This window comes from Emydura macquarii, unplaced genomic scaffold (genome assembly GCF_026122565.2).
Source record: "Emydura macquarii macquarii isolate MOO-44397 ecotype Brisbane River unplaced genomic scaffold, CSIRO-AGI_Emac_v2 contig_1644, whole genome shotgun sequence".
NCBI lineage: Eukaryota > Metazoa > Chordata > Testudines > Chelidae > Emydura > Emydura macquarii.
In genome coordinates this window covers 17,813,161-17,841,129 of record NW_027131781.1, presented here as the reverse complement: position 1 = coordinate 17,841,129, position 27,969 = coordinate 17,813,161, and the positions used below count along the sequence as shown (strand labels likewise).

Sequence of the window (27,969 nt, the reverse complement as noted above, 5' to 3'; positions counted from 1 at the left end):
CTAGGTCTGCTGCCCTTTTAAAAGGAATATTTTATATGTTTTCTTAATTGAATATGGACTCAGGGTGTTCATGTACAAATATGATGCTCCTTCAGAACCCCCCCCCCCCCCAAAAAAAAGATGTTTTTAAAAAGACTGTCTTAAAAATATTACCTTCTCACTCTTTGAAGGCAAGCTTCAGACAATCCCTGGCCTGCCAACCTGGCAATCTGTCCTACAAAGACTGGCTTGTATTTAAAGTACTAATCTGTACATGACATACATGTATATACTTGCATTGAAAAGTCCACTATGAAAAATGCTCAAATCGGTACAAGAAAACAGGATAAAGAAAGAAATGAGATGACTTAATCAGAAACTGAAAAAGAAAAAAAGAGCAAGAGACAGAAAGTGGACTACTCAAACAAGAATGAGGTGGAAGGAGAAGGCTTCCCAGTTTCTCACATAACTAGAAGAAGATGCTGTACCTCTCCTGCATTGGCCATCACCTTTCATGCTATGTTCCTGCCTGACACTTAGTCGGCTGAGGCAGGTCTGCTCAAAATTCCTGATGCAAAGCTGACCAAAATCACTTTAGATTCAGTCACTTGATTCAGTAAGGACTACGCCAATACAGCACTTTCTCCATCAAGAATTCCCATGGAACTGAGGAGGTCTGCAGAATTCCAGTGCCGACTGCCTTTGGGATGTGCTGCCAATTCCAGTGTCCTGGGTTCTGTCTGGCCGTGCTGTTAGGATAGGTGATTCTTTAGATATTGCTTTATATTTTAGGCCACGATCCTGCTAAGTATATATAACTTTCCTCACAAGCATAGCCTTATTAATGCTATGGAGCCATTCACAGACTAAAGTTTGCAGGATCATGGTTTTAGTTTGTATTCTGTCGAGCCTAGACACTTTTTCCATAAGATCCATGAATAAAAATAAATAATTAGTAGAGCAAAAAGCTAGGGAATTAATTCTTTTAAACTATCGGTTCCCTGACTAAACACTTATTTCCTAGTCAGGGAATGTATTCTTCTCCTCTTTAATACATATGTCAAGTACTTAGCATTTTCAGCAGCTGAATTGGTTATGAGGTGCTAGTTACCTCTATCTACAGCTTCTAGACATCCCTGGGGCTCCCCACTTCCCTGAAGCGAGAACTAAAGCTGCTCTGCCCCAGAGATAAACCGTGAGCGAAGGTGCTGGTGCCGGGGGAGTGGACTGAGGAGGCATTGGAAGCCGGTGAGGTCTAACTCCAGGGGAGCGTGATTGAGGCACAAAGAACCCCGCCGAGCACTGGCGGGGGAAGCACTTCCTCCCTGAGACGGGACTGGAGGGGAGCGGGAGCAGTGGGATGAATTCCTCCACGAGGGCGCTCTTTGGGCACAGGATCCGCACAAGCGGGGAGGGCTTTTGAGGGAGGCGGGTCACTGGATTTGAGGCGGTTTCAGTCCCCAGGCGCCCGGAGGAGGGGACGGGGGCGGGAGCCGCAGCCATCTCTCACTGGGCGGGGCTCTCAACAGAGGTGTTGGGGGGGAGGGGAGAAGGGCTCTTACTGGCCAATAGGAGAGCGGGGGTGGGGCGCAAGTCCCCTTAGCTGCCTTAAGTTAGAAGCAGGAGCATGAAGCCCTGGCGGCAGGAGCGTTAAACGACAGCAGAGGCAACCCCCAGGCTCCCAGCTCAAGTGCGCAGCTGCGGACCCCCAGCGGGGCGGGACTGAGGGGCGGCGCGTGCGCGAGCCGGTGACGCAGAATACGACGATGACATTACTACGCGCATGCGTTCAACGGAAGAAGTCGATTCTCGCGTGGCGCGTGATTGACACACGCTGATGGTGACTGGTGAGCGCCGCTGGAGGCTCGTTTTTTCATGACCTGAGAGTCAGAGACTCGCTCAGCTGCTCGACTCCGGAGTCCGGCTGCCCTGCGGTTCCGGCCCCTGCTCCCCTCGTGCCCGGGTCTGTGGGGTACTCGAGAGCTCACCCACCTCTTCCATTCCCGCCTGTGAGCGCCCCCCCCCCCCGCTCTCCTCTTGGGGTTGTACTAGAGGGAGGGGCCGGCCTGGAGGCAACGAGCTGCCGCCTGTACGTGGCTGGGGCTACCCTGTATGTGACGAGGAAAATCCTAGTGCAGCCTCCGTGAGGGGATGCCCCTCGGCTAGATCCCCGCTGGCCCGCGAAGGTGGGTGAGGGGTCGCGTGAGAGAGCGAGAGCCCTGGACCGAAGGGTGCCACACACACGTAAGGTCCTCGCCCTTCCGTCGGTGGCACGCTGCTGGCCAGGGGGTATCACGTTGCTGCGCGAGGCTTGGCACCGTCACCGCTAGGCAATATCGGCTATGGCGGCTGCTGTACTAAAACTGCTCCCCCGAGACCAAGGAGACCGAGGCACGCAAAGATGCAGGGTGGGACCTGCCGCGTTCTCCTCCCTGGGAGCCAGACTCGGGTCCCCACTTAGGATCACGGTTCCTGGTGGCTGCTGTTTGTGCACAGCCTGGCCCAGAAACGATTTGGCTGATGGTTATCTGCAGCTTGATCTGAAATGCAAAACGTCAGGTTTAGCTGCAAGTAAGTTGAAAGGTCTCACCCTGAGTGTCAGCCACTTGAAGCTTTTGGCCTGTCAGCGGTTGAGAAAAGTAACAGTGAAAGTGGTCAGTAAGAACCTTACAGTGAAAAAATCCACCTCGGAAGCAACGCTGCAGGAGGTAGTCAAAGAGCTGCTGAGAAATGTGTATGTTTCTCTTGACTATGTTGTTACTGCTGTCCCGATTCCTGGAAATCCAGTGGTATGTGTTGAAATACTGTCTATGGATCCTTTGACAGAACAAGCTGGCTTGATATCCCCAAAAACAAATATATACATTAAAGAAGTAGTCTCTTTAGAATGGTACAGGCACTTGTCAAAGGACACAGCAAACATTTCAGTTGCAGGAATGGATGATTTGGGCAGCTTTTTGAAGGAGATAATTGTTTTGCCTTTCCATTTTCCCAAAAGCTTCAAGAAGTTGGGTCTTTCAGTCCCTAATGGAGTACTTTTGGTGGGCCCTCCAGGTGTGGGGAAGACTCTTCTTGTAAAGGCAGTTGCAAGGGAAGTGGGCGCATATGTGCTTTGCATTAGTGGTCCAGCTATATATGGCTCAAGGCCTGGAGAAAGTGAAGAGAATTTGCGAAGAATTTTTGAACAAGGCAGGGAATTGTCCTGTGAAGGGCCAACCATTCTCTTTATTGATGAAATTGACTCTTTGTGCCCTAAAAGGGGAAGTTCAAACAGCATCCCTGAAAATCGTATTGTTGCTCAATTGTTAACTCTTATGGATGGCATAGGCAGTGAAAATGAGATGGTCATCATGGCAGCAACAAACAGACCCGATGCTTTAGATCCTGCACTGAGGAGACATGGTCGATTTGACCGAGAGGTGAGGATAACCTGTTTGTCATGTTTTGTTTTTGACACTTCAATAACATTTGTCATTTTTTCTATTGAAAAATCAGCAAAGAAGGGCCTAGTATTAGTGTTCTGCAGTGTCACACCAGGTGATTGGATTTAATGCCCTATTTCTTGCTGTAGATCAGTAAACTACAAAGGAGAAGAAAAACTTACCTTTTTGTTGCTTTTGTTGGAGGGTTTTTTCCACTGCTTGGATTTTACATCATTTATTTTTAAAGGTTTGTATAGTAAATCTGTACTTTGACTGACGTAAGGCATTAACTGTACTACACAACATTTAATTAAACTAGAATGATACAAAATTAACATGGCACACATTAAATGGCTTAAACTGACTAACTGACAATTACATTATGAGACCTGTAAATGGGGAATCATAGTCGATTGGGTGTGTTTCTAGTGGGGTCTCACGGTTTAGTTCACATCATCACTGATAGTTTGCAGCTGACACAAAGATTGAGAGAATGGTAATAATGAAGGGGGACAGGTCATTGTTCTGGATCTCATGGTAAAAGGGACACAGGCAAGCAATATAAGTTTTTTAATAAGCCCAATGTAAAATTATATATCTAGAAATAAGGAATGTGTGTCATGTTTACAGGATGGGGGACCCTATCTTGGAAGCAGTGGTTGAAAAAGACTTGAGGGTCTTGGTAGATAATCAACTGAACACATACTCCCAGTGTGACACTGGCCAAAAGAGATAATGCAATCCTTGGATGTATCAATGGGAATATTGAGTAGGAATAGGGAAGTTGTTGTTTCTGTATTTGGCACTGGTGCAACTGCTTGTGGAATACCGTAGTTCTGGTTTCCACAATTCAAGAAAGATACTGATAAATTGGGAAGAGTCAGAAAAGCACTACAAGAATGATTAAAGGATTGGAAAATATGTCTTTTAGTGATAGTCCAGGAGCTCGTCTACTTAGCTTAACAAAGAGAAAGTTAAGGTGTGGTTGCTATCTATAAGTATCTATAATAATAATAATCAATAATGAGCACTTTAGTCTTGGAGGTAAGGGTATAACATGATTCAGTGACTGGAAATTGACTTTAACTGGAAATAAGGCATACATTTTTAATAGTGAGGGTAATTAACCATTGGAACAAGTTACCAAGGATTGTGGTGGATTCTTTGCCACTGGAAATTTTTGAATCAAGAATGGATGTTTTTCTAAAAGATGCTTCAGTTCAAACAGGAATTAATTCAGAGAAGTCCTATAAGAAGCCTATGTTATACAGGAGATCAGACTATATGATCACAGTGGCCTTATAATCTATGAATCTATACCCTACTTTTCCAGGAAGTCTCAATGGACAGCTGGAGAATTAGTAGATGCCACACAAATAAAACCTATTTAACTGAGGCTAGGTCAACACTCAAAACTTCAGCCATTATAACAAAATTGGTTAGGGTTCTGAATTATTTTCACAACATTTCTGTACTGGCAAAAGCCCTAGTATAGATGCAGTTACACCAGCATAAAAGCACTTCTGCTCGTATTCATCATTTTGCTTGCCGAATTTTATAAATTCTACTGCAAAAGCACTTTGATTGCCAATATAAATTGTATCTGCACTAGGAGTTGTATCAACAAAACTTTACTAGTGTAGACCTGGCCTGAGAGAAATGAGCTAAGCTGGTGATAACAAAGGTGGACAGTATTAGCAATAATGTATTAAAGTGACAGATGTTGGTCTTGTCTAATGTGGCAGCTTTTATAAGGACTAAATCTCCTTTTAAAAATTAAAAGTAGTACATTCTAGGGACTCTTTGGATTGTGCATAAATTAGTGACACTTATATCTCGTAATTCTAAAATCTTCTAAGAACAAGTAGAACCATGCTAATTCACACTTCAACTACCTGCAAACTTTATAATTCATACACAAAATTGACACACTCTGCTCCTCTCAGGAAAGATTTTATAGAGTGCTGTAGCGAAAGCTTATTTTAATGAATGTGCTAACTTCATTATTTTTGCAAAATATGCCACCTTTGCTAGTGTCTTATGATTTATTTCATACATGAAATACTAAACGACATTTGTGAAAATAAATTGACAAAAAATACAACAGCAAAGTGATGCATCCTTGTTTTCTTTATTGTCTGTCTATGTATTCACTAAAACCTTGAACCTGCAACAAATTCGATGCCAGGGCGTATTCCAGGATCATGGCCTAAAATCAGTAACTCACAAGGGTATCCCAGTCAGTCCAAATAAGAGAATTTCTTTTGTATTGCATTCACTCTTTTATCTAAATTTTCAGGATTTGAGTGTATTATTAACAACTGAAATACACAATTTTAATTGGTTATATTTTAGCAGGTTTTCAGTATTTAGCAGTTTATTTTATACTTACAGTACTGTTGGTCCTTTTTGAGGCTACTGAATTGTATTTTTTGCAGTCATATTCTCTCGTTTATTCCATGTGTTACTTAATTGTATAGAGATTAGCTTTATTTTACAAGGCATAGAGTAATCATTCTCCATGGAGTTTTTCTATCTGACTTGCATCCTGTATTGCAGTTTTTAAATAGAAAAGTGTGTTATCACTAGCCTCATGTTATGTTGCAAGGAAGTGATTATTTCATTATTAAATCTCCCTTTAAAATATGACTTCTTAGACACTAGGTGGCATTCTTTTATAAAACGACTATTCATTGAAATGCTACTAACCTGGAAAATTAAATAAGGGTAAATGAAATGTACTTAAATATGTCACTTGTATAGTGGTTTATATTTTCAAAGCATCTTAGAGCCGTTAATTTGTCCCTTATGAAACAGTGTAAAAAGAGGAGAATTTGTCTAAGATACAGATAACGTGAGTGACTTGTCTAGGACTACAGAATGAGAGGAATATAGCAAAACACTTAAAAATTTTCATGTATTGTATTTGTTTTAGATTGTCATTGGGACACCTACGCTTAAACAGAGGAGGTCTATTCTACAGCTGATTACTTCTAATATGCCTATTTCCACTGATGTTGATTTGATTAACCTAGCAGAAATGACAGTTGGATATGTTGGAGCTGATCTTACAGCACTCTGCAGAGAAGCTGCTATGCAGGCAGTCCTCCACAGCTGTTTGGTAAGGAGTCAGATTAAACCAGAAAGAATTCCTTCACATCACCTTTTCCCCACTAATATCAGTCTACTTTAATATGTGAAATGATGAATAATTCAGGGATGAGAATACTCAAAGTAAGCTAGCAAACCTGTTATAGATGTAATTATACAGCTTTGCTGTTGTCTTCTAATCCAGTCCCCAAGTGACTGCCATCTCCTTGAGTGGAAAGGTGATGTGGAATATCTTTATTCTGTCCATGAACTTTTTAGTGTTGTGCAAAGCAGAAAATATAAGTTTAATTGAAGAAATTCTAGTCATTTTTTTTCCACCTATGGGTCTATTCTATAAGCTACAGGCAACTTACATAAAATTCTGTTTATTAATGTAGTTTGTACCATATAGTTGTTTGTATTGTGGTTTGCACCGATAGACTTATATTGCATGTCTAATGTAACATGAACATCTTGGCCAGAAGAGAACAGTTACAATTCCCCATCATCCAGCTGTAATATTTGAGATGTCGCAGATATGGATCTCAGGGAAACATTATTTGTTAATCTTTCTTCCCCTCATTCCTGACTGCTAGGAGAAGGGGAGAAAAGGCTTGCAGTGCTCCCTTGTTCATCAAGGTGGAGTGGAGGGGCAGAAAATAAGTCAAGGCATGTTTCTATAAGATCCACATCCAAAATATCTCTGGAATCATAGGAACTATGGGAAATGCTGGAGTCCCCCAGATGTTCCCATGAGAACATTTTATTTATAGAACCTCCATCACCATGGATCCTGTAAAAAATTGAAAACGATAATTAAAATAAAATTTAGCCCAGACAGAAGCAGCCATTCTACCAAAAGATGGACAAAGAAAAAAATAAATCAAATGGCTTCCCTCTGTGATATGTACACTGCAAAGTGCAACTTATTACATTTTATTATGAAATCTGTAGACTTCAACAAACCTGGGGGTGGGGGGCAGCTTGGCAGGCTGCAGGAGACACTCCACTGGAGGGAAGGAAGAAGGTCCATCAGCCCCCCAACAGTGGGGTTTTTAGCACTGTGCTGAATTTCTCCACTATGATTGATACCTAGATGTAGAGAATACAGTGCCACTCAGATTCATGCTGTGTCTGTAGAGCTGTGTCTATACTAACAAACTTGGTTAACCATATGTCACCACAGATGGTAGCAACAGTGGAAACTGCTGGTAGGGTAGACAGGACGCAGGTGGGGCATTTTAGATGATATGATAGGAAACACCTGAGTCCTGTCTACCTTAAAGCTTCTACCTCAGGTATCATTTGCATCGTGGGTAAATTATGGCTACAAAGTTTGCTAATGTAGACTAAATGAGTACACAGAGCATTGAACAATTCCAGGGGTCAGCCTGGCCTCCGATGAAATCTAGCATGAGTTGAGGATGAAAAATAGGTCCATAATCCAACATTTTTGCAAGCCTGTATTCTATAGAATGTGAGAGGTGAGGGGATATGTTGTAATAATTGGGCCTACAAATTTACCCTAATTGTGAGCTTAACTATAAAAAGTACATGAAAATTCATAAGATGTCACAGTAGCTTCCAATGTTGATGGGAAAAAGTATGAACATGAAAACAGACTGAATTAGTCCAAACAAAAAGGCCTACTGATAAAACTCAAGGACTATGTTAAGATCATGTTTGGTAAACAAGAAAAGTGTGGAATCAGAAATCAATGGACCAAAATTGGTGTGTCAGAAACTAGGTATAATTGGTGAACAAAGTAATGAGGGGATGAGCTATTCTACGCACCTGTTCCTTTGTGTGTCCTTAAAGAAAGAGCTTTTGTGAGGAAACATTAGTTACTGGAACAAGCTTCACTTGTAATGGCTAGCATCCTCACCCAAACATCATGTGGGATGCAGTGGGATCCAACTTCAACAACAGCAGTTCCAGCCCATCCCAATAACTTCTCTATTCCCCCAAAAGGACAGTTATTAGCATCTTTGATATCATCTAAAAGACTGTCAAAAAAGGGGGTTTTCTGTCTGAAGACTTTCTCCAGCTAAAGGGAGCAAGAGACACTGTTAAAATGAAAGCCTTACATCATAGTTTTCATTTCAAATGCTTTAACTGTTTTTCCTTCTTTATCTTTAATAAAAGGTTAAAAGGATTTTTAATGGAGTATGCGCCATGGTACTAAGCCAGCTGAGGTCTCTGTATACCAAACCCCAGACGTTATTTAACACTTTTTAATGTTGGACAGTGACTGGGTTATGTTAGTGCCTTTAGCCCGTGCATTTGTTCTAAATGTATCTGTTCCAGTAAATACAGCAGAATTCATGAGTAAATGTGGACATTTCTCTCATATATTTGAGAGAGATCTAGGAATCCTGTGTGTTAGTGGTCCTAAACCCTTGGTTTATTAACCATTTCCATCACTAGGGTCCCATACAGCAGAACTAAAGGAAATTCAGGAGAAAAGCAAAGATGATATCTCAAACATCAGTTTCCTACAGAAGTACTCAGCCCTGTGCCATAACAAAAAATGTATCCAGCCACAATTAATGTACATTACTTTGTTGATTACATCTTTGTTTTGTGTCTGTTGTACATAAACTCCTTAGGACAGGGATTCTCCTCTTTGTCACTTACGTTCGACCTATGGCAAAATGCTGTCTCCATCTAATGGAGCTAAATAAATTATTAATGATGCAAAGGCAAAAACAGTGTTTTCCTTTTTTTGTGTGTTCTTTGTGCATTTCTCCAGGATTCAGTTCACGTGTTGATTAACATGGCAGACTTCCATGAAGCTTTTAAAAAGATTCAACCATCTTCCTTTCGAAGCAGTGTTGGACTAACTGACTTTAAACCTGTTACCTGGGAACAAATTGGTGGTCTTGAAGATGTGAAATTAAAGTTAAAACAGGTAAGAGTGCAGAACACATTTAACAAAATGATAATTTCTCCCATTTACCTCAAACTGTTCTGTATGTTGCAGTTTTGAAATGTGTTCTTATGTGAATTGCATCTGTTTAATTCATATGTAAACTTTTATTCCTAATTACTTCATATTATAACACGTTTTTGTATTTTCTTAAATCAAACTAAAATTGCCTATACACAGGCTTTAGATACCTTGTGAGTAATTAAATTTACAATCTCAAAATATCACCCAGGAGCATTATTAACATATCAAATTAACATATCAGCCAGTAGATGTTAGATATTGCAGCAGCATATACCTATCTCATTCCAACTACCCTCAACCCTTTGCCACAGCACTATTAAATAGATGGCTTTTACAGCATCCCTTGAAAGTCTATAAATTTGAGCTATTTCAGATCAAGGAGGAAGTGTGTTGCAGAGCCAACCAGTGTGCCTCCCTCAGAGAATGCCCTAGCTTCTGCCCTATCTCTTTTATAACAGAGGGTCAAATTTGAATGTGTTCGTTGACCTCAACTGTGATGATACAGCAAGATAAAGAGCAGTACTGTGACCAATAGTTCATTGACTAATGTGTTATGAGATACATCACTGCAAATGTTTCATCCTTTCTGTATTTACAGAGTATTGAGTGGCCTATGAAATTTCCTCAGGCTTTCGTAAGGATGGGACTGTCTCAGCCAAAGGGCATTCTCCTATATGGGCCACCAGGATGTGCCAAAACTACACTGGTGAAGGCTGTGGCCACAAACTGCCATTGTTCCTTTCTTTCTGTTAGTGGTGCTGACCTTTTTTCACCTTATGTTGGAGATTCAGAAAAGATTTTGTCTCAGGTTTGGTTTCTAATCACGTATGGTGTGTGACTTGCTTATTTTTTGTATAAAGTATTCATCACCTCCTGTGTTTGCTTTTTAAGATATTAAAGCTAGATTCTCGTCTGGTCTAAACAGATATAGCTCAGTTGACTTCAGTGGGGCTACTGCCATTTACATCTGCTGAGGATATGATCCTAAGTTATTTTAATTTTGAGCTTTAAAACTCATTTCTTTAGCCTATTTGTTGTTTATGGCTTTTTGTTCTTTGGTTGATCTTTGTATTCAGTTAGGCACCTAGAGTCTGCTGTACAGTAAATGTAAACCAGACTGGTCTCCATTGAGTGTTGTAAATATTTCTTTAAAGTGAATTAGTTATGTAAAAGTATAGAAAATATAACAGGTATTTTCAGTTGACATGGTAGAACTTACACATGCATTACAACTTTTTTAGTTTATTTTATGAATCCAATAAAAGGTTTTTCGCCAAGCAAGAGCACATACTCCAGCAATAGTATTCCTGGATGAGATTGATTCTATCCTGGGATCTCGATCATCTTGCAAAACTGGACATGGTGTCCCAGAGAAGGTTCTTTCTGTCCTGCTTAATGAATTAGATGGTGTTGGACTTAAAGTCACAGAGAGAAGAGGAAATGAAGCACAACTTGAAGGTGAATGTCAAGAACAAAATGAAAAGGAGAGACAGGTATGTACACTCGTATGGGAAGAAGTATCGTTTTTATTGCTAAAGTACTCCAGAAGTTTAAACCATTGGCTTTCACAGATTTAAAGATTACCTTTCTGCTGCCTCTGACAACTTCTTGATGGTATCTGCTATTTTCTTTTACATACAATATTGGACATGGCTAACATGCTCCTGCTATGCTGTTAAAATAGGTTTCAAGGAGGTGGGTTTACATCCTTGCTGCCATTCTGGCATATTGGAGAACCCTCCTCCATTGCCACCATAATTTTATCCTTATATGTCTCATTCTTTTTTATTTCCTTTATTTTCTTCTAATTTTTTTCTCCCTCAATTTTTGTGATACACTGCCTTTGAGTATCTTTAAAATTTCTCTTTTACTCCCCCCCTACATGTTTAGACTATCACCATTCTGAGTTCTTAGAGCAACAGACTTAATACATTATTAACCTCTTGTTATTTAGTTATCATATTTTGTTTCCATTGTTGATAGCATATTTTCTGCCTTTTTCAGAAGGAATCTTGTCTTTGAAATTTTCCAATAGAGCATTTTAACAGCATTAATGATTTCACTTACTAATATTGCAATTGATCTGTCCCCATGTAGTCTGCTTTTAACTACTTAAGAAGACCTTTATTTATTGCATGTAATCTTAATTTTATTTAAAACTTTTTTTTCCTGATTACATTTAAGGAATGATGTAAATAACCAATAGTCATCTATTCCCCATTAGTGGCTATATTTCATCAGTGTAAATTACTGTGATTTCCTGGTTTCTGATGTCAGATTTATTGTTGCTGCAATGAACACACAATACATGTTTTAATAAACCTTTTGCTACTTGTTGCCATTTTAATCATTTCAAGGTTATATAAACCCTAGAAAATGTTGTATAATTCTTCAGTTTTATATCATCTCTGCACTCAATCTGACACACAATCTTGCTAGACTCTGACCACAAGAAAGTTTCATATGTATTACCAGAATGGATATTGATTGATTCCTCATTGTATTACATATTGGTATATTGGCCTAGACAAAATAGAAATGTTTGTAGTGAAAAGGAATGTGACCACATATAGATACTGTATTGCATCTTTTCTTCTTTTAATTAACACTTGTAAAGTATGCTTGTCCTGTAGCCTAAAACATATAAAACACTGTATACCCATCTAATGTGCATATATACTCTCATTCAGCTAGAGTTTCAAGAAATTTTGAATAAAGGTGTCATGATAGTTGCTGCAACAAATAGACCAGACATGTTGGATAATGCCTTGTTGCGCCCTGGAAGGCTAGACAAGATCATCTATATTCCACCTCCAGATCAGAAGGTAATGCATTATAAATCTGTACACAAATTTAAATAGAGATGTGGAGTTGTAATTATACTATATCATAACAAAAAGAGGCCTAGTACTATAATTTATAAGAGTGGGTAGCTCTTTGTACTGAAGATTAACTACTAAACATCTAGCTTTTAAAATAAATATGAAAGCAGCATGAATTATAAAATATAGTTTGAGTATATAAAAGTGTACACCCTTCGCACACTATGACCAAAGCACAGGCAATTCTGGCACTTCCTGACTTCTGAATGCTTGATTTTGCAAGTATGTTATCAAGCACTCAAAAGTTAGGAAGTGCCAGAATTGCCTGTGCTTTAGTCAGTTTTTATTTTTAGCCTTGTTCTTGGAAACTGAACCGTTTCTCTGAAACTTTCCAAAAGAAGTCAGCCTGAAGCAGAGAGCAAACATAGAAAATTGCAGTCCAAAAGATTAAAATTTGTTAAAGGTATAAGTAAGGATGAGGTCACGGATTCCATGACTTTCTGGGGCAGAGCTGGAGCAGCTGTCAGCACCCCCCGCGCGCCCCCCCCCCCCCCTACTGCTGAGCAGCTGATCAACCAGCTGGAACAGCAGCTCTGTCTCCCTCTTCTTCCTCTGTCCAGCTTGAATGCAATATGATTACTCTTGAATTTAGTCTTTTTAATTCTGCATATTTATGGTAAACTGGATTTTTGTTTCTTGGCAATTGTTTATCACAAGCAGAATATTTACTAGTATATTTGAGTTTAGAACACTATGGGTCAGATTTTGCCACCTGAACTCATTGTTCTGTGATTGGTTCCATTAATACAAATGAGATTAATATACTTGTAAAGTACTAGCCAACATGACAGAAAATGGCCCTAAATGAGTGCTGTTAATAAAACAAATAGTACATAAATAGACTGTCCTTTTTTTGTTTGTAATGTGCTTGCATCATAGGGAAGACTTTCTATTTTGAAAATCTGCACAGAAAAAATCCCAATAGATTCTGATGTTTCATTAGAATACTTAGCAGTTGAAACCAAACTCTTCTCTGGAGCTGATATTGAAAATCTCTGCAAGGAGGTAAGGGTTTTCTTGTTGGTTTAATCAGTGAAGTAAGCTGTAAGTGAATACTTTAGGTGGAAATTCTAATTTCTAATTATAGAAAATTCTAAGTCATTTGGTATTTTTCCTCAATTTTTAATGAAAAAGATAAGGAAATTAGCAGATAGGAAATTGAATATAAACTGGGTGAACTAGAACTGATCTAATGAGGCAGTGAAAAATACCTTATGAAATCATATTTAGCACCTCTATCCAGTGGCTTGAAGAGCCAAGAAATGGTGTGTAAATATTAGTTTATTTGAAATTTTTTAGAACAAATCTTATACCAGCTGAGTGAGTTGTACCAGTAAATAAGGGACCTGTTAGTACTGAAGTTGAAGTAGGTACAAAATTGCTGCTGTGGAGATCCCAGAAGAGACAGTTTGTGGAGCCTGGAAACTCCCTGCAGGAGATGTTATGGAGAAGGCAGATGATGCAACTTGGCTACCTTGGATTTTTCAGGAGGAGGGTAACCCCAGTCCTACAGAAATATTTGTTCCAGTCCCTCTCCTCCTGTCAAAAACACCTTTTAAATAGTGCAAGCATGGAGCTTGAATTATTTCTGCTTTAATAGCAACAACTTAGGCACATAGCCACAGTGTAAGGAAATGAGCATGCTGAGTAAGGGACTACTCTAGTCCAAAACCTATTCCCTTACCTTTCTTTTCAAAGCCTTACTTAAAATCCAGATAAATTGCTCCCTGTACTACACATCATAGAATTTATTGCTGAAATTAACATGTACAAATTGGGGGGGGAAAAAGGCCGGTAAGGGAGATGTGTCCACAAATATTTGAGGTAATGTATAGGAAGGGGGAAGTTAGGTAGAACATCTGAGGAATTAAATGGCCAAGGATACGTCTTGTAGCCCAGTCAACTAGATGTACTGAGTGAAACAGTATTAACTGAGTTTAGAATAGAGAGGGTAAACGAACACTTGTATCATCTGAGAAAATTGACTTTATTTAATGTATATCAATTGATGTTTTTAATCTTGAATCATATGGTGCTGTCTCAAAGCACTTGACATAATGTTCATTTTTATTTTTAAGTTTTGAAAAGGTTGATTTTTGTAGCTTCGGGGCCCCTGACACAGCTGAAAACATTTTTGAATTCTCTAAATCATGTTTTTCTCTTTAAGGCTGCTTTGCAGGCATTGCAAGAGAATGGACTTGAAGCAACTAGTGTGAAACATGAACATTTTGTAAAATCACTGCAGACTGTAAAACCGTCATTAACCCTCACAAATTTAAATTTTTATGAAAAATTATTTAGCAACCACACAGTATCCTCTTAAATCAGAAAAATCTGAAGAATGACATGGAAAAAGTGGTAGGTTGGATTTTTTTAATCTAAATTATATCCTCTTTTATAAATGCATGATTTTGTATAACAATTCTTCTAAAAGTGACCTGCAAACAAAGGGGGGGAAAGTTTTATGGTACCCACTTTCCCTTTCTAAAATGTAGAAAGAAGAATTGAAAGGGAGGGAGTGTGCGCGCATGCATTCTGTTTTTGGTTGGGTTTTTTTTTTTCTCATTAGAAGTAGTAAGCATGATCTTCCTGCATTTGTTTGAGGATTTCTACTGTATATTGAAAGCTCCCTTTAACTGAAGGCACAAGGGTATTAAATCTTCAATGAAGATTCATTTTCTCCAAACAATTGAAGATTGAATTAAGTAGGTGTCAACAAAATTAAATTTTTAAACAGTCTGAATAAGTCACTTATCTCAGTTAGATTTTTACTTTTGTACTGTAATGTTGTCATCCTCCTCCTAGCTCCCAGTGGTCCATAGTATAGTCTAAACTAGACAAGAATTAAATATCTAATATAAACAAGCAGAAAAGAAATATTTTAGAAAAAATAACCTTTCATGCCACATTTATACTTCATAAAGAAATAAAAAGAGGCACAAATTACTTTCTCTTGCTGTTCACCTTTTCCACAAGGCTATATTTGCAATCATCATTTGAAGCTTAGGGTTTTTTCCCCCCCCCATGGACTGCAGCTTGCTTTGTATCTTATTGTGTATGCTGCTTTTTTATATTGTATTACAATTTCCTGGGTTTTGCATGTAATATAGCAAGATTTTACTTGTTTTAGATTGCAAAAATTGTTCACATTAAAGGAAAAATAAAAGTTAAAATCTTTTTTGCATTAAATATCAGTCTTTTAAAAGTACTGAATTTTTCAGATCCCGTTCTTTTGATTGAGGTCTGTTATTGATATAAAATTCTCTTGAATGACAGAGACTTGCTTAATATTTGGGTTCCTCACCCTGTAGCTACTACATACTTTTCCATATAGCAGGTTAATTTGGTCTACACTTTAGTCTCCATTGCAAGCCAGGCTTTTCACAAACCAAGAAAATCTTTATCCAGTAATAAGCTGTATCCTGCATGACAAAGTCTCTTTCTTAGGGCTTGTGTACATTTGCAAATTTGTCGAGCCCTTAGAATAAAGCTGTAAAATATATTAGGCTGCCACAGATTTGCTTTTGTTTCAAGCAGTGTGTGTTCAACTCCTATAAGGACTCCTTTCTTCTTGTTTCTCAGCTCCCAAATTCAGATTGATAGCTCAGTTGATAAGGTTATGAATACTGTAGGAATTGCTGTGTCTTGATCTTATGAATATTGAGATACAATAATGGTAGGAACACTGTATGTGACTAGGTGAGTGAGGGGAAGGTTTTTTTGTACTGGGTTAAGATTATCCTGTGTGAATGCATTGTGCTAATTTGCATTGGGCTTAATGGAATGTTTTATATATGTCTGTAATGCTTGAATTCAGTGGGAACTGAACAGAACTGCAATACATCGCCTTCCCAGATAAGAATACCTAGGTACAAACTAGGACAGTACAGGCCAGCTGTTAGCTTTAGAGATCTTACATCTAGTCTACGAAGTGCTATAAATTTTGTTTTGCCAGGGTGAGCACTAGAGATGAAAAAGATTGAAGAGTTAAAAAGCATGGGGAGGCAGGAGTTAACTTATGAACAGCTACCTAGGCAGACCAGCTGGTATAGAGCAACCAAGGAAGGAAGGAGTTGGAAGGAATTGGGCATTCTCAGATCCATGAAATAGTAAGTATTAGGGAAAAGTAGGCATTGCCTTTATTCTGGTTTATTGTTTTTCAAATATGTTTAATCTGAAATGGTTTTGTTCTAAGTAAATGATACTTTGCTTCAAGGAAGCTGATTAGTCACTAATTACCATTGTCATTCCCCAAAGAGACTAGAACTGCATGGTTTCAGCCCAAATCAGACCTCCTAAGGTGATCATAGTTGATACAAAGGTAACTGCCACCCAGCATCTCCTGTCAGAATAGAAGAAACGTGATTTTTATCCCAAGAAAGTGGTGATTGCATGACGCCTGGAGGGGGTGTGCTCAGAGACCAGAGTGTATGAGGTGTAGTTAGCCTGGTAATCATGATGCAGATCATTCTCACAAACAAGGTGCCAGAAATCGTTCTACTGATTAGTGGCAGTTAGAATCTGGGGAGACTAAAGATATGGCTCGAAAAAACCTTGAGTGTCTTTATCTGAACTGAATTACTTTCATTCTTTAATTCATTTCCCAGATCATCTGCAGAAGTCACCGTCAAAAAAAAAATTGCATCTCTACAAGACAGCCTACTTGGTCCGCAGCTCAGATAAATCACGATTTTAATCATCTATAAAATGAGACAACAGAACACTTAAGGATTTTTAATTTTTATCAGGTCCTTCAACATCTCTTGTGGCTTTTAGATACAAGATATTCAGGAGTAACTTTATTTAATAAAAAAACAAAAACAAAAAAACAAATACTGTGAAGTCTTAGAGAATCCTGAGGACAAAATACCTGTATGAATAAAGTATGTTAAGTGCTATTGACTGCGTCCATCATGAGAACTGTGAGCAACTAAAGTCCTGGGCCGGTTCTTCACAATCTGCAAATATGTGTATAATATAACTTACATTTATATAGAATTTTTAGCAGCAGACATGCCCAAAGCACTTTTGGCTATGACAGGTATATAGTACTACTGAAATGCAGCTGCCATTTGGTGGTCTGCACATTTTTGTGACTTTGGGAACCTGTTTTGTTCAAAAGAATTTTACATCATCTGTTGTTGGATCAGTAACAAAAAAAGCATATACCAACACAAACACATACATATTAAAGTAACTCTGGACCCTTTTAAGTGATTTGTGCTATGGGAAGAGGTGTTTTTTGCAATCTTTTTGCAGTCTGAATTTTGTTAATCCCCAATTTTTCTCCCACATTCCATCATCCTTTATGCTTTTGCATTGTAAATGGAAATATTTGTTAAAAACATACTGAGAGCTGGGAGGGAATAATTCAATATTTTTACAAGCATCCCTTTGTTTCTGCTTTGACTGGTCAGGAAAAATGTTTAAAAATGTAATTCTGTTTCTGTTAAAGTTATTGAGTTGTTCCCCTATAGGTGGTGAGAAGAAACTAAAGTAAAATACAAAACCTAAGGTTAAAATACAGAATAGGATATTGATTTCTTTTCTGCTATCCTGTGTAACGAGACCCCAAGAAGGTCCTTTAAAAAGCATTATTACGCTTGACCACGGCTGGAGTGAGATCACTGACTTGAAATGAAGATTCCATGGCAGTTGGGGACAACTGCAGTGATGAGAGAAGCTGGACATGAACTGGAAGCCATCGCTATGTGGGAAAGGAGGTGGATTATAAATTACTGTCATAATTAGATAGTTCTGCTGCTGCCACCCCAGTATTCCAAAGGTGTCACTGCTGCTGGCATCCAGCAATGTTGTTACTACCATTTCCCAGTAGGGGTCCCCAAAACCCTAGGGATTCAGCTGGACGGCCTATGGTGATGTGACAGAGAGGTGAGTTAGGAGACCAAGTAAAATAATCCTTGCTGCTTTGCAAACCTCAAGAAACTAATTTTCTTTACTTATGTCAGTCCTGGCCTTTTTGGCCCCGTATGTCAAATGCTGCTACTTAGGGTGGTTTTAGTCATCTGGATACACATCCACTGCGGACAGGAGTGAGACCACCAAACTCATTTAACTTAGGTTAGTGAACACTCCTCAAGGGGTAATAACATCCAGTCACTGCCAACATATATTTGCTCAAGCCAGGCCTGAGCCTAAAGGCACAGCTATTTCATTTTCCCTAGGAGCTATCCACCACAGATTTTCCTCTACTAGCCCTAGCCGCTCACTCATCCACTTCCACCAACTGCAGCCGCCCTACCCCGACCGGCCTGGTGCTCGATGTTCGTGCACCCACCACCTGACCAGTAGGTGGTGCCAATACTTGGAAGTGTGAGTCGTACCTGTACAGGGCCATGACATGCCCCTATAGCCCCGCCCCCCAGCAGCACTCCAGGCACTCTCCTGAAGAAGGCTTGCAATTCCAGCAGCATGCTGGGCTTTCCCTCCACTTCTTCCGACTGGCTGCAAGGAGCTATGGGGGGGGGCACTGAGCCTGCAACTACAGGCTCGCGCGCAGCGGGCCAAGCGGGGGGTGGGGGGTTGTCACCGCAGGCTGCCTTGCCCCTACGGCCCCGCCCTGTGCAGTACTAGCTGCCCCAGCAAGGGTAACGAGGGAAACCGCGCAGCACTGCGGATGGGCAGAGGCGGCGGGGTTCGCCGCCTGTGCGGCAACAAGGGAAAGGAAGGAGCCCAGAAGAGCCGGGAGGGCAGGGGGAAGGCGGAACCGTGCGAGAAAGGGGCTCCGCGACTGCAAGTCAGCAGCAGAACGAGAGCCGCCCCTCAGCACTCCCGCCGCGGGGAACAGGCCCCGCTCTCCGCCAGCTCGCGCCGCACATCCCTCTACACATCCGCCCCTCCCACACGCACCCCCCCAATCACCCCAGGAATCCAGCGGCGCCCACGCGCCACTCCACACACCTCCATGCCCTTCCCCCCAGGCAGCCCCTTCCTTAGTCCTTTCCCCCGCGCGCGCACTGCCCGTCCCCTACCCCGCCTCACCCCTGCTGCATTCCGTGCAGCCAACGCCACCCCGGCCGGTCCCTCCCCGTGCTCCGCCTGCCTCCATCTGCTGAGGCCGGGTCCCCACGTATCCCGCAGGGGGAGCCGCTGCCTCATGCTGCCGGCTGTTGCAACGACAGGTGCCTGCAAGGGGAAGTTGTGCATCAGTCTGGACAATCTTTGCGCTGGGCTACGTGACTCGGAACGGAGCCTGCTTGGGCGTTAGCTGTGCTATATAAAAGACCGGACACGTCCCAATCTGCAACTTAAGCCAAGGTTGTGTCTGCCCCTCTCCTCCCGGCCAGGTAAATGCAGGATCGGGGGTAGCGGATTACTGGCTGTGACCTGCAGGGTGATAGGGGATTATGTAGCAAGTGTGTAATAGCCTCTGCTAGGTGTGGTACCTAAATTGCCTCAGTGATGAAATTGTAACTGGGGTCCCTTTATTTCAGGTCTACAGCTGCAGCTATGCGCAACTTGGGCTTTTTCCAAATGCTAAGGAAATACAAAGAAGTAAGTTTCCAACAATGCATGTTCTAAAATGATCCAATCTGCCTTTCTGGCAATGATGAAGAGTCCTACGAACCAGTGCATGTTGAAGCGGTTACATTAAAATGTGAGATTTGCCAGATTAATAAAATGCACTTTACAACATAAATGATGAATGTGCAGAAGTTGAAGATGACACATTGGAAATGATATGATGAGATCTGTATATATTTTATTCCTTTCTTTGCAGGGATTTCACTGTCTTTAAACTTTGTAATTCATGTCTCCAGTGTGCTTGGACCACCAAGAGAGACCTCTTGTTTTTTAAACCTTTTCTTCTAACTTTTTGTCTTTCAGCTCATTCCCTTGGTTGGTTTTGTGGGTTTTGCAGCAGTTGGGGCTCTAACCGCTTCTGCGTATTTCCTATTCACCAAAAGTGATGTGATGTAAGCATAATCCATTCCATATTGCTTGGATTTATATGCTCATTACTGAGTTTACTTTGCTAAACAGATACACTTTATTGCCTGATCACCTCATTGGCTTCAGGGGATCAGAGTGGGAGCTGGGTGCGGGGGAATAGGAAAGATCTGAAACTCATGAGGCTTTTGAATTTAACTTCTTAATCTTTCAGCTCATTAATTCTTCTATTACATTTTTGTAAAGAATGTACTCCAGGCTGTTATTCCTCAAACTGGGTTCAATTTTGAATTTGTTGCTCATAAAAATTTTGTTTTGTCTTCACCTTACATGTAGTTAGAGCTAAAATGGTCTTGTGCAAAGTTTTAAATAGTGTACTCAAATAGCATTTAATGTGTTTCAGATAGAGGAATGTGTTGAATCATTTTTCACAACAGATCTATCTTTTTTACATTTTTCTTTCTGAGACAGAGGTACACAGATCAGTATATGGCATTTTCAATAGCCAATCCCCAAGCTCAACCTTCACTTCCTTTAGCATCACATTCAGTTTATTTCACATAAGCTCATTCAAGATATTTTATTAATAACCTCCTCTTTGAGATATTAAATCAGATTGTTAAATAACCAGATTGCTATAGCTCATATCTAGATAGCAGTATTTTGATACCCATTATCAGTCACTACTTTTTTTCTTTAAAATGGTTTGGCTATTAATTCAGGGCCCAACATTGAAGTCCATGGCAGTTTTAAAATTGACCTGAGAGCATGACTGGGCCCTTAGCCATAAAGCTAAGAATTCCAGTAACTGTTACCTAAACCACAACATATTATTATTTATTAAGCAGCGACAGCAAGTCTGGTGCCATACAAATTATAAAAACCTCTCTGCCAAGTTTAAGGGCCTAATGCTGTAAACCGTTATATATGCAAGTAGTTCTTACTCAAGTGAGTAAACTAGCTACACTGAAGCTAGTGAGGCTACTCAGCTGAGTTAGGGTGTGCAAGATCAGGCTCTACAATGTATTTGTTTTTCCTATAATGAATTTCATAATTCTTTTTTAGTGTTAACAAGTCTGGCAATCCAGAACCTTGGGAAAATGTGAATCCTAACCAGTCTCAAAAGGTAATGAATAAAATAATTTAATCCATAAAAAGAGTTGATGTCAAGTGTAATGCCAATGAATTATATTCTGTTTCATTAGAAATGAAATGAATGTATATAAATATATTTGAAGTGTATGAGTTAGCAGTATGTTAATGGCAGAATACAATCAAATCTCCATTCCTGGTCTAATTCTGCAAAGTGCTGAGCAAATGCAACTCTCATCTGCTACAGTACACTGATTTCAGTGGGTGTTTTACATATTCAAGGAATACTGGGTCAAGCCCTGTGTGTTCATAAAATCACAAATAACCTAATATTATGATTAAGTACTTCATTCTTAAGAAGGTCTTAAGATATATGTGAAGAGTCAGGCCCAGTATGTACAATTTGATTGTAAGTGGTATAACTGTTTACTGTACATAGATTGTGAAGTTTTTAATTTGAAATGCTAATTGTTTTATTTGATTATTAATAACAATATATTCTTCAATGGCACTTCTGTTTACTTGTAAAAAGAAAAGGTAAAGTTATTTATTTGAAGACTTTCTTCTTACACAGATTGTATACATTGCTGTATAGTGCAAAAAACCCTATATATTTATATATACTATCTATTTAGAGAATGTAACTATTTGCTTGGTTTTTGATAATTTGCTCTTTGTATTTTTCTCTTCATTTCTTAGTTTTTATCAATCAATCAGGAATGGAAATCCATAGAGGAGCTGGAGAAGGTGAAAAAGATGATGAAGTGACAAGTTGCCATTGCCTCAAAAGTGTACTCTATGAATCTAGTGGAATCATTTCTGCACAAACTCGACTACTGAAATCAGTGTGCGGAAATGCTTCTGCTACATTTTTAGAGTCTCCCTACATTTTTGGACTCTGGATGAGGAATTTCATTTTGCCTTAGTTGTTGCCTCAGAATATCCACACAGTCCAAAAATAAACATCCGTTTCAGGTACTCGTTTCAACAAGTCATGTTTAACTTGATATACAATATTCAGAGTATTAATGGGACGGAAAATCCTTCATTCATATATGAACTTTTCAGAATGCTGAATTATTTTTCTTAAAATGTATTATAATTTTGTAAATTTATATTTCTTTTCTAATAAAATGGGCACTTCTGTTTAAATGTTTAGATTTTTGCAAAATTTCCTGTGACTTCAGTAAGAGCAGGAACAAGGACATAATGAGTGTAAAAGTGTTTAATTGTTCTTTTAAAAGATTCTCTCCAAAATAAGATCTCTGGTCTATTGCTTCTTAGTTCTTTATACCATATTTCAGCAATGTATGCTAATTGTACTGAGATGCTATTTGTACATGGCAGCATAAGGGGTCATAAAACTTATGCATAGTACAGGGGGAAAAAATAAACTTCCAGTTGGGATTTGGTGAGTCCCGATCCTACAAAGACTTACACATGTGCTTAACTTTACACAGTGTTAGTTGTCCTATTGACTTCAATGGGACTACTCAGTGCAAAAATTTAAGCACATGTGTAAGTCTTTGCAGGATCAGGACCCAAGACAAATTATCAGCATTGCAGTACTAGTGAAAAAAGAGCAAATCTTTTGTATTTGTAAGTTACTGCTGTTTATCCTTTTGAAAAATGTTATTAAAGTAAAATAAAGATTAATATGCAATGGACCTAAAATTTTTAGAATAAGTTATCCTTTTTTATTGTACATACAATTTTAAGCATACAATGCAGATTCCCAACAGACATTTTAAAATGATTTCTAGATAAAGCAGACAGTCTTAATAGTATGTACCAAGAGAAAATCAACAGAGACTAAATTAGGAGTAGGATCCTAAATAAGGCATTTTTTGTTTAATAATTTACATTTTTTCTGAAGATTGGTTATTGCAGAGATATATAGGCAATTCTCCTCTGAGTGTATTAATGGGGGTTATGTACTTTAAATTTTGGAATAATCGCCTCAGAGGGTATCCCTTCCAGAAAGGTTTTATTTAATTTTGTCACTACGCATCCTCCTTTCAGACAGTATCACATGTACTCTGTTGTTTCTAACTATATTGTAGTTTCTAAAATGCATAAAATTTTCTGGAATCACAAGTTTGTCAGGGTGTAGAAAGCAAAGCAGGAATTATTAGATGAGCTATACTGGAGAATGACTTGCAGTCTGTAAGAATAACTTCTCTAAATTAGAAAAAAAAATCCCACATATGCTAGCAATTGTGAAGTGCTATAAATTAGTCAGCTGTAGTGCAAATAAAACTGAAAGTAAATAATGAAGCCATATATCTAGACTTTGAGTTAATGTGGCTTCAGAGTTCTCAAAGTTTGATACTGGAGAAGTAGAAAATAGTTACCATGCTGGTTTGTGCTGCATGTGTGTACAGATGCAGCAGTAAAGTTTGTTTTTTACAAGTAAGGATGACTCAGCAGCATACAACTGATGGAAGTAACTCCAGTCCTCCTTAACTTCTGAAAAGCTTGCATGTGTAAGGGCAAGAGGAATAAGCAGACAAACTTTTTCTCTGCTAAACTTACAATTTAAATAGGAATGACAACAGAAAATGCTTAGCTGTGCAGCTGCGAAAAATCAGCTTCCAATCCTCTGTAGAATATTGGCTTTTTTCTGTTTAAACAGAGAGACATTTTTAAATACAAGTCTGTGTAATCAAAACATTTACTCAGTGTTTCTGCATTTTTTACTAGAATGTGGTCATCAAAAGTGTGCAGTGCTCTGAGTAAATAAGTGAATTTGTCTGTCTTCAAATCACTTGTTTCCTCTGTAAAAACTGTATCTTGCCTTGAAGGGTCTTTCTATACTAGGGAAAAAAGTGTATGGTAATGACAGTATATAATGGAATATAAAGAGCAAACATAGGGTTATATCATTCTTATTTTGATGTGTAGGCATTCCCTCATATCTATCTCTTGCCCTCTCTAGTAATAGGATTAGCAGGCAAGACCCCAGAAAACATGAAAAATTCCAAGATTATTTTTAATTTAGTCTGGAGCTAATGTACCATTTTCTCCACAGGAAAAGTCAAATGTGCAACATAGAAAACTGAAGTGGGGATGAAGGCTGTAAAACTCAGTCAGGGGGAAGCATGTGAACACCCACAGCAATCCAGCCACCTCACAGGACCAAACAAATCTCTGGTTTCCAAAACTATACTGACAGCGCTAGCTTTATCACCACATAGCTCCTTTCATCCTGAATATTATTGTTTAACATTTATTTTGCAGTAACACCTGAAACCCAGCTATGCTGGAGTTCCCGTGTGCTAGGCATCCTACAGACTTCCAGAGAATGACCATCCCTGACCCAAAGAGCTTACTTTACACTGCTATATCATGTTTCACCAGAATATTGAAAAGCACTTTACAAATATTAACTAAGCTTTAATTATCCCATGTGAAGTAGGTATTATACTGACTGTGCTGCTGGGGAATCTGAGGTACAGATGAGAACTACCTGAAGTCACATAGGAAATGGGTGGCAGTGCTTGGAATTAGAACCAAGAGTCCAGACTTGCGGTGCCATAATCTAATTGGTTAACAATCCTGCTACTGTTTCTCATAGTACAACATTAACAACGCTAGTGAGAGATTACCTCATGTGGTTACTAATTGAATGCTAATGGCCATGACTAATGCCTGGTCAGTTGACCAGTAAGCTTTTGATGGTGCAGACTGTTTATGTGCCATATTACTTGCTAGGCTGGTGCTAGGAGGGTTTGATGTCTTGATGTCCCCCATGTGGCTCACAACATTGGTCAGGTGGGTAATCAGGAGCTGTAATTGAATATCAGCTTCAGAGAAAAGACAGCAAAAGTGACACAGAGCTATTTCAGAGATCAGAATTTTGATGAAATCTATGCTGATAAGGCTTATGGGAAGAAAATATTAATTCTGAGCCAGGCCTATGTATGTAAGTAAGGCTTAGATCTCATCAAGGAATCTTGGGATTAATGGCTTCCTTAGTCTTGTACAAAGTGTAAAAGTTGAAAACCAATTAAGCAATGTAGCTATGAGACTTCCTTGTATTGACCTAGAGTCAAAATCAATAGTTTCTCTGCTGGAGACTAACTATTCTGTGAAGAAGTGGTCTGTGAAAGGTTTCAGTGTGGCTAAGGGGTTATACAGAGTGTTGTCTGTAATAGACAATTGAGTTGTTTGTGTCAACCTAAAAACATTGTTTAGACCTCTCCATACCAATTTCCTTATAAACATTCTGGTATGGATAATGGCATTAAAAATATGGTAAATACCATCTGGATTGCAGTTAATATAATCTGTACTGCAGGTTAGTCTTAAAGAGTAAGCTACCTAACCAGGTGTGTTAAGGCAAGTGTATCTAGAGTGTATGTACACAGAGATGCATCAGCCCCGGGAGTAGCAGTACATGCAGAGCCACATCAATACAACGTGCTCAGTGCTGCTGGGAGGAAGGATGACCAATCAAATCAATTACATAAATATGGTTAGGGGTGGGGAGGGAACTAGGCCTTTGCAATAGACACACTGTGGCCCAGCTTCTCAAAAGGTATTTAGGTACCTAAGGTCCATTGATTTAAAAGGAGATAGGCACTTAACTACCTTTTGAGGAACTGGGCCTGCATGCATTCCAGCCACACCTGTGGTCAGTTGCAAACTTAGTCAAAAGCTGCAGAGTGGAGAGGGGATTCCTTAATAATTTGAGTCAATGGAAGCAGGGGCAGGCCCTTACACAGCGTTTTATTTTATTATCAAGTCCTTTATTTCATCCTTAAGGCAAGATACTGAGCCAGGCATTTAGAGAGAAAATAAAGGGCAGGAAAAAGCAAGTTGGAAACCTCATTTTCTGCTATGCCTGTTGACAGCAACTGCATTATTACTCTCATGTCACGTGATTAGTCTAATGATCTATAGAAGTTTCATTTGCCTACGTGCTGCAGAGAGAGAGAGAGAGAAGGAAGTAACCTTTGCTCAATATTTTTTTCATTTTTAACTATGTTAACAGACTGCTTGATTAAAACAGGTGTGGCTCCATGATTCTTTACATATTAGTCAACTTAAATGGAACCATTGGGTAAAGTCATCTTCAGTTTAAGAGCTATTCAGCAGATACACAGAAATATAGAGACAAATATCTTGGCAGAATGAAGTTAACGTGTGTGTGTGTGTGAGAGAGAGAGAGAGAGAAGTATTTTGGAAAAAGGTACTGGACTCTTCTCCCGTCTATTACAGCAGCTTTACAAGAATATAACTCCATTGATGTTAGTGGAGGTACTCTTGATTTACAGTAATGTATAAGAGTGAAAAAGAGGTTTAAATTAGAATTTAATTAGAAATCTGAGTTTAAATTAGAATTCTGAAATTTATAATCAAGAAATCTTCTCATCCAGAAATGGCTCGCCTTTATCACTGCACAGCTTGCTTCATTAATTACTGCAATTGTAGATTATCTCACTGGCCCTTTTGCATTTTCTATACAAAATTCACAGTACTTGGGTGAAATCCTAGCCCTATTGAAGTTAATGGGAGTTTTCCCATTGACTTCAATGGAAACATGTTTTCACTCTGTTTTGAAAACTAAAAGCCAGATTCTAGTTGCTAAGTGCAGCTAGGTACATTAACCTCAGTTACAGAAGGCATTTAACTTTAAGCATGTGCTTAAGTCCCATTGACTTCAATATCCTCAGAGGTATCTTTTTCCTCCTCGCAGGTAATGTTTTTGACCACCTCCTGTGTTCTTTTTTCCAGCAGATAGGTAGGTGCTCATCCAAAACTATGTAGATATCAATCATTTTCTGTGTATTTCAGGTTTCTCTTTCTTGGCCTTGCATCTGATTATAGGTGACAGCTGCCATTTTGGCTGACATACTAGGGACCTCCAGGCCTAAAAGCCTAAGCTGCTACAACTTGAGCTAAAAAGGCAAGAATTTGTATTTGGCCTCTGTAACAACTCGTATCATTTGTGTCTCAGCTCAGAGAGGGACTTGTAATACACACCAGTGAGTTACATATGCAATTAATTAGGACATAGCTCTCATGTTGCACACTGTCTTGCTCTTCAGCATTCAGACATTATATACAAATTCTGGATCCTACAGACTATTTTAGACACATTTTTAGAAGTGTTATAATTGCTTCTCCCTGAAGATATCATTGGCTTTTATGTAGTCTGAGGCTTCTTATGAAAGCACTAATGCAATCCATAAAATGCTATACTTGTACTTTTTCACTGTAAGCCCTTTAACAGAGTAATGTCAGCTGGAGTCCATTACCTATTGTGTATGCTACTGCTAGTCACACAATGGATCTTGTTTTTCCATACAAAATGTTATATTTGCAATTAATATTTTAAAAAGAGAGTGCCCATGGGGAGGAGGGAAACTATTTTTAAAAAGAAAAACTTCTTACAGGGAGAGCTTATTTTCCTTGGGCCCAATCCTGTAACCTCTGTTCATGTAAGGAGTCATTATTTGAATAATCACACTAGACTGTTTATGGGTGAAATTGACTCTGTGCAGAGGACCAGCACAAGGCACATGTATCTAAGTCCAACCTTACCTCTCAAAATAGGGTTACAAGTTCAGCCTATTTCAGCCTTTGGGAAGTTGCATGTAGATTAAAAATAAAGGTTTGGTGCCTGGACCTGCTC

General features: G+C 39.2%; 2 protein-coding genes across 4 annotated transcripts; both read left to right on the top strand.

The window, feature by feature from the left end:
- The first annotated feature begins 1,779 nt into the window (after positions 1–1,779).
- AFG2B (AFG2 AAA ATPase homolog B) lies at positions 1,780–18,249 on the top strand. Of its 3 annotated transcripts, XR_010921305.1 has the most exons (10): positions 1,780–3,398; positions 6,337–6,522; positions 9,244–9,402; positions 10,043–10,252; positions 10,710–10,937; positions 12,135–12,269; positions 13,206–13,331; positions 14,494–14,684; positions 16,282–16,435; positions 16,934–18,249. XR_010921305.1 is itself a non-coding variant. In XM_067555775.1 (9 exons), exons 1-8 carry the CDS (start codon positions 2,322–2,324, stop codon positions 14,647–14,649), a joined length of 2,277 nt encoding a protein of 758 aa, XP_067411876.1. In that variant the 5' UTR covers positions 1,780–2,321; the 3' UTR covers positions 14,650–14,684; positions 16,934–18,249. The 3 variants fall into 3 exon arrangements, 1 of the variants encoding a protein (XP_067411876.1); XM_067555775.1 differs by lacking the exon at positions 16,282–16,435; XR_010921306.1 differs by lacking the exons at positions 14,494–14,684; positions 16,282–16,435; positions 16,934–18,249 and having other exon boundaries at positions 12,139–12,269.
- A 1,254-nt stretch (positions 18,250–19,503) lies between these two features.
- Positions 19,504–22,993, top strand: CUNH15orf48 (chromosome unknown C15orf48 homolog). The gene is made up of 5 exons (XM_067556122.1): positions 19,504–19,633; positions 19,781–19,841; positions 20,175–20,263; positions 21,303–21,363; positions 22,029–22,993. The coding sequence occupies exons 2-5, from the start codon at positions 19,797–19,799 to the stop codon at positions 22,095–22,097; spliced, it is 264 nt and encodes an 87-aa protein (XP_067412223.1). The 5' UTR covers positions 19,504–19,633; positions 19,781–19,796; the 3' UTR covers positions 22,098–22,993.
- The last annotated feature ends 4,976 nt before the right edge of the window (positions 22,994–27,969 follow it).

Bases quoted from the DNA above. Each gene is read 5' to 3' on its own strand.
- AFG2B (XM_067555775.1), top strand. From the start codon at position 2,322: ATGGCGGCTGCTGTACTAAAACTGCTCCCCCGAGACCAAGGAGACCGA. The intron at 3,399-6,336 runs GTGAGGATAACC...TATTTGTTTTAG, and splicing joins ATGGTCGATTTGACCGAGAG to ATTGTCATTGGGACACCTAC. The intron at 10,253-10,709 runs GTTTGGTTTCTA...ATCCAATAAAAG, and splicing joins CAGAAAAGATTTTGTCTCAG to GTTTTTCGCCAAGCAAGAGC.
- CUNH15orf48 (XM_067556122.1), top strand. From the start codon at position 19,797: ATGCGCAACTTGGGCTTTTTCCAAATGCTAAGGAAATACAAAGAA. The intron at 20,264-21,302 runs GTAAGCATAATC...ATTCTTTTTTAG, and splicing joins TTCACCAAAAGTGATGTGAT to TGTTAACAAGTCTGGCAATC. The intron at 21,364-22,028 runs GTAATGAATAAA...TTCATTTCTTAG, and splicing joins ATCCTAACCAGTCTCAAAAG to TTTTTATCAATCAATCAGGA.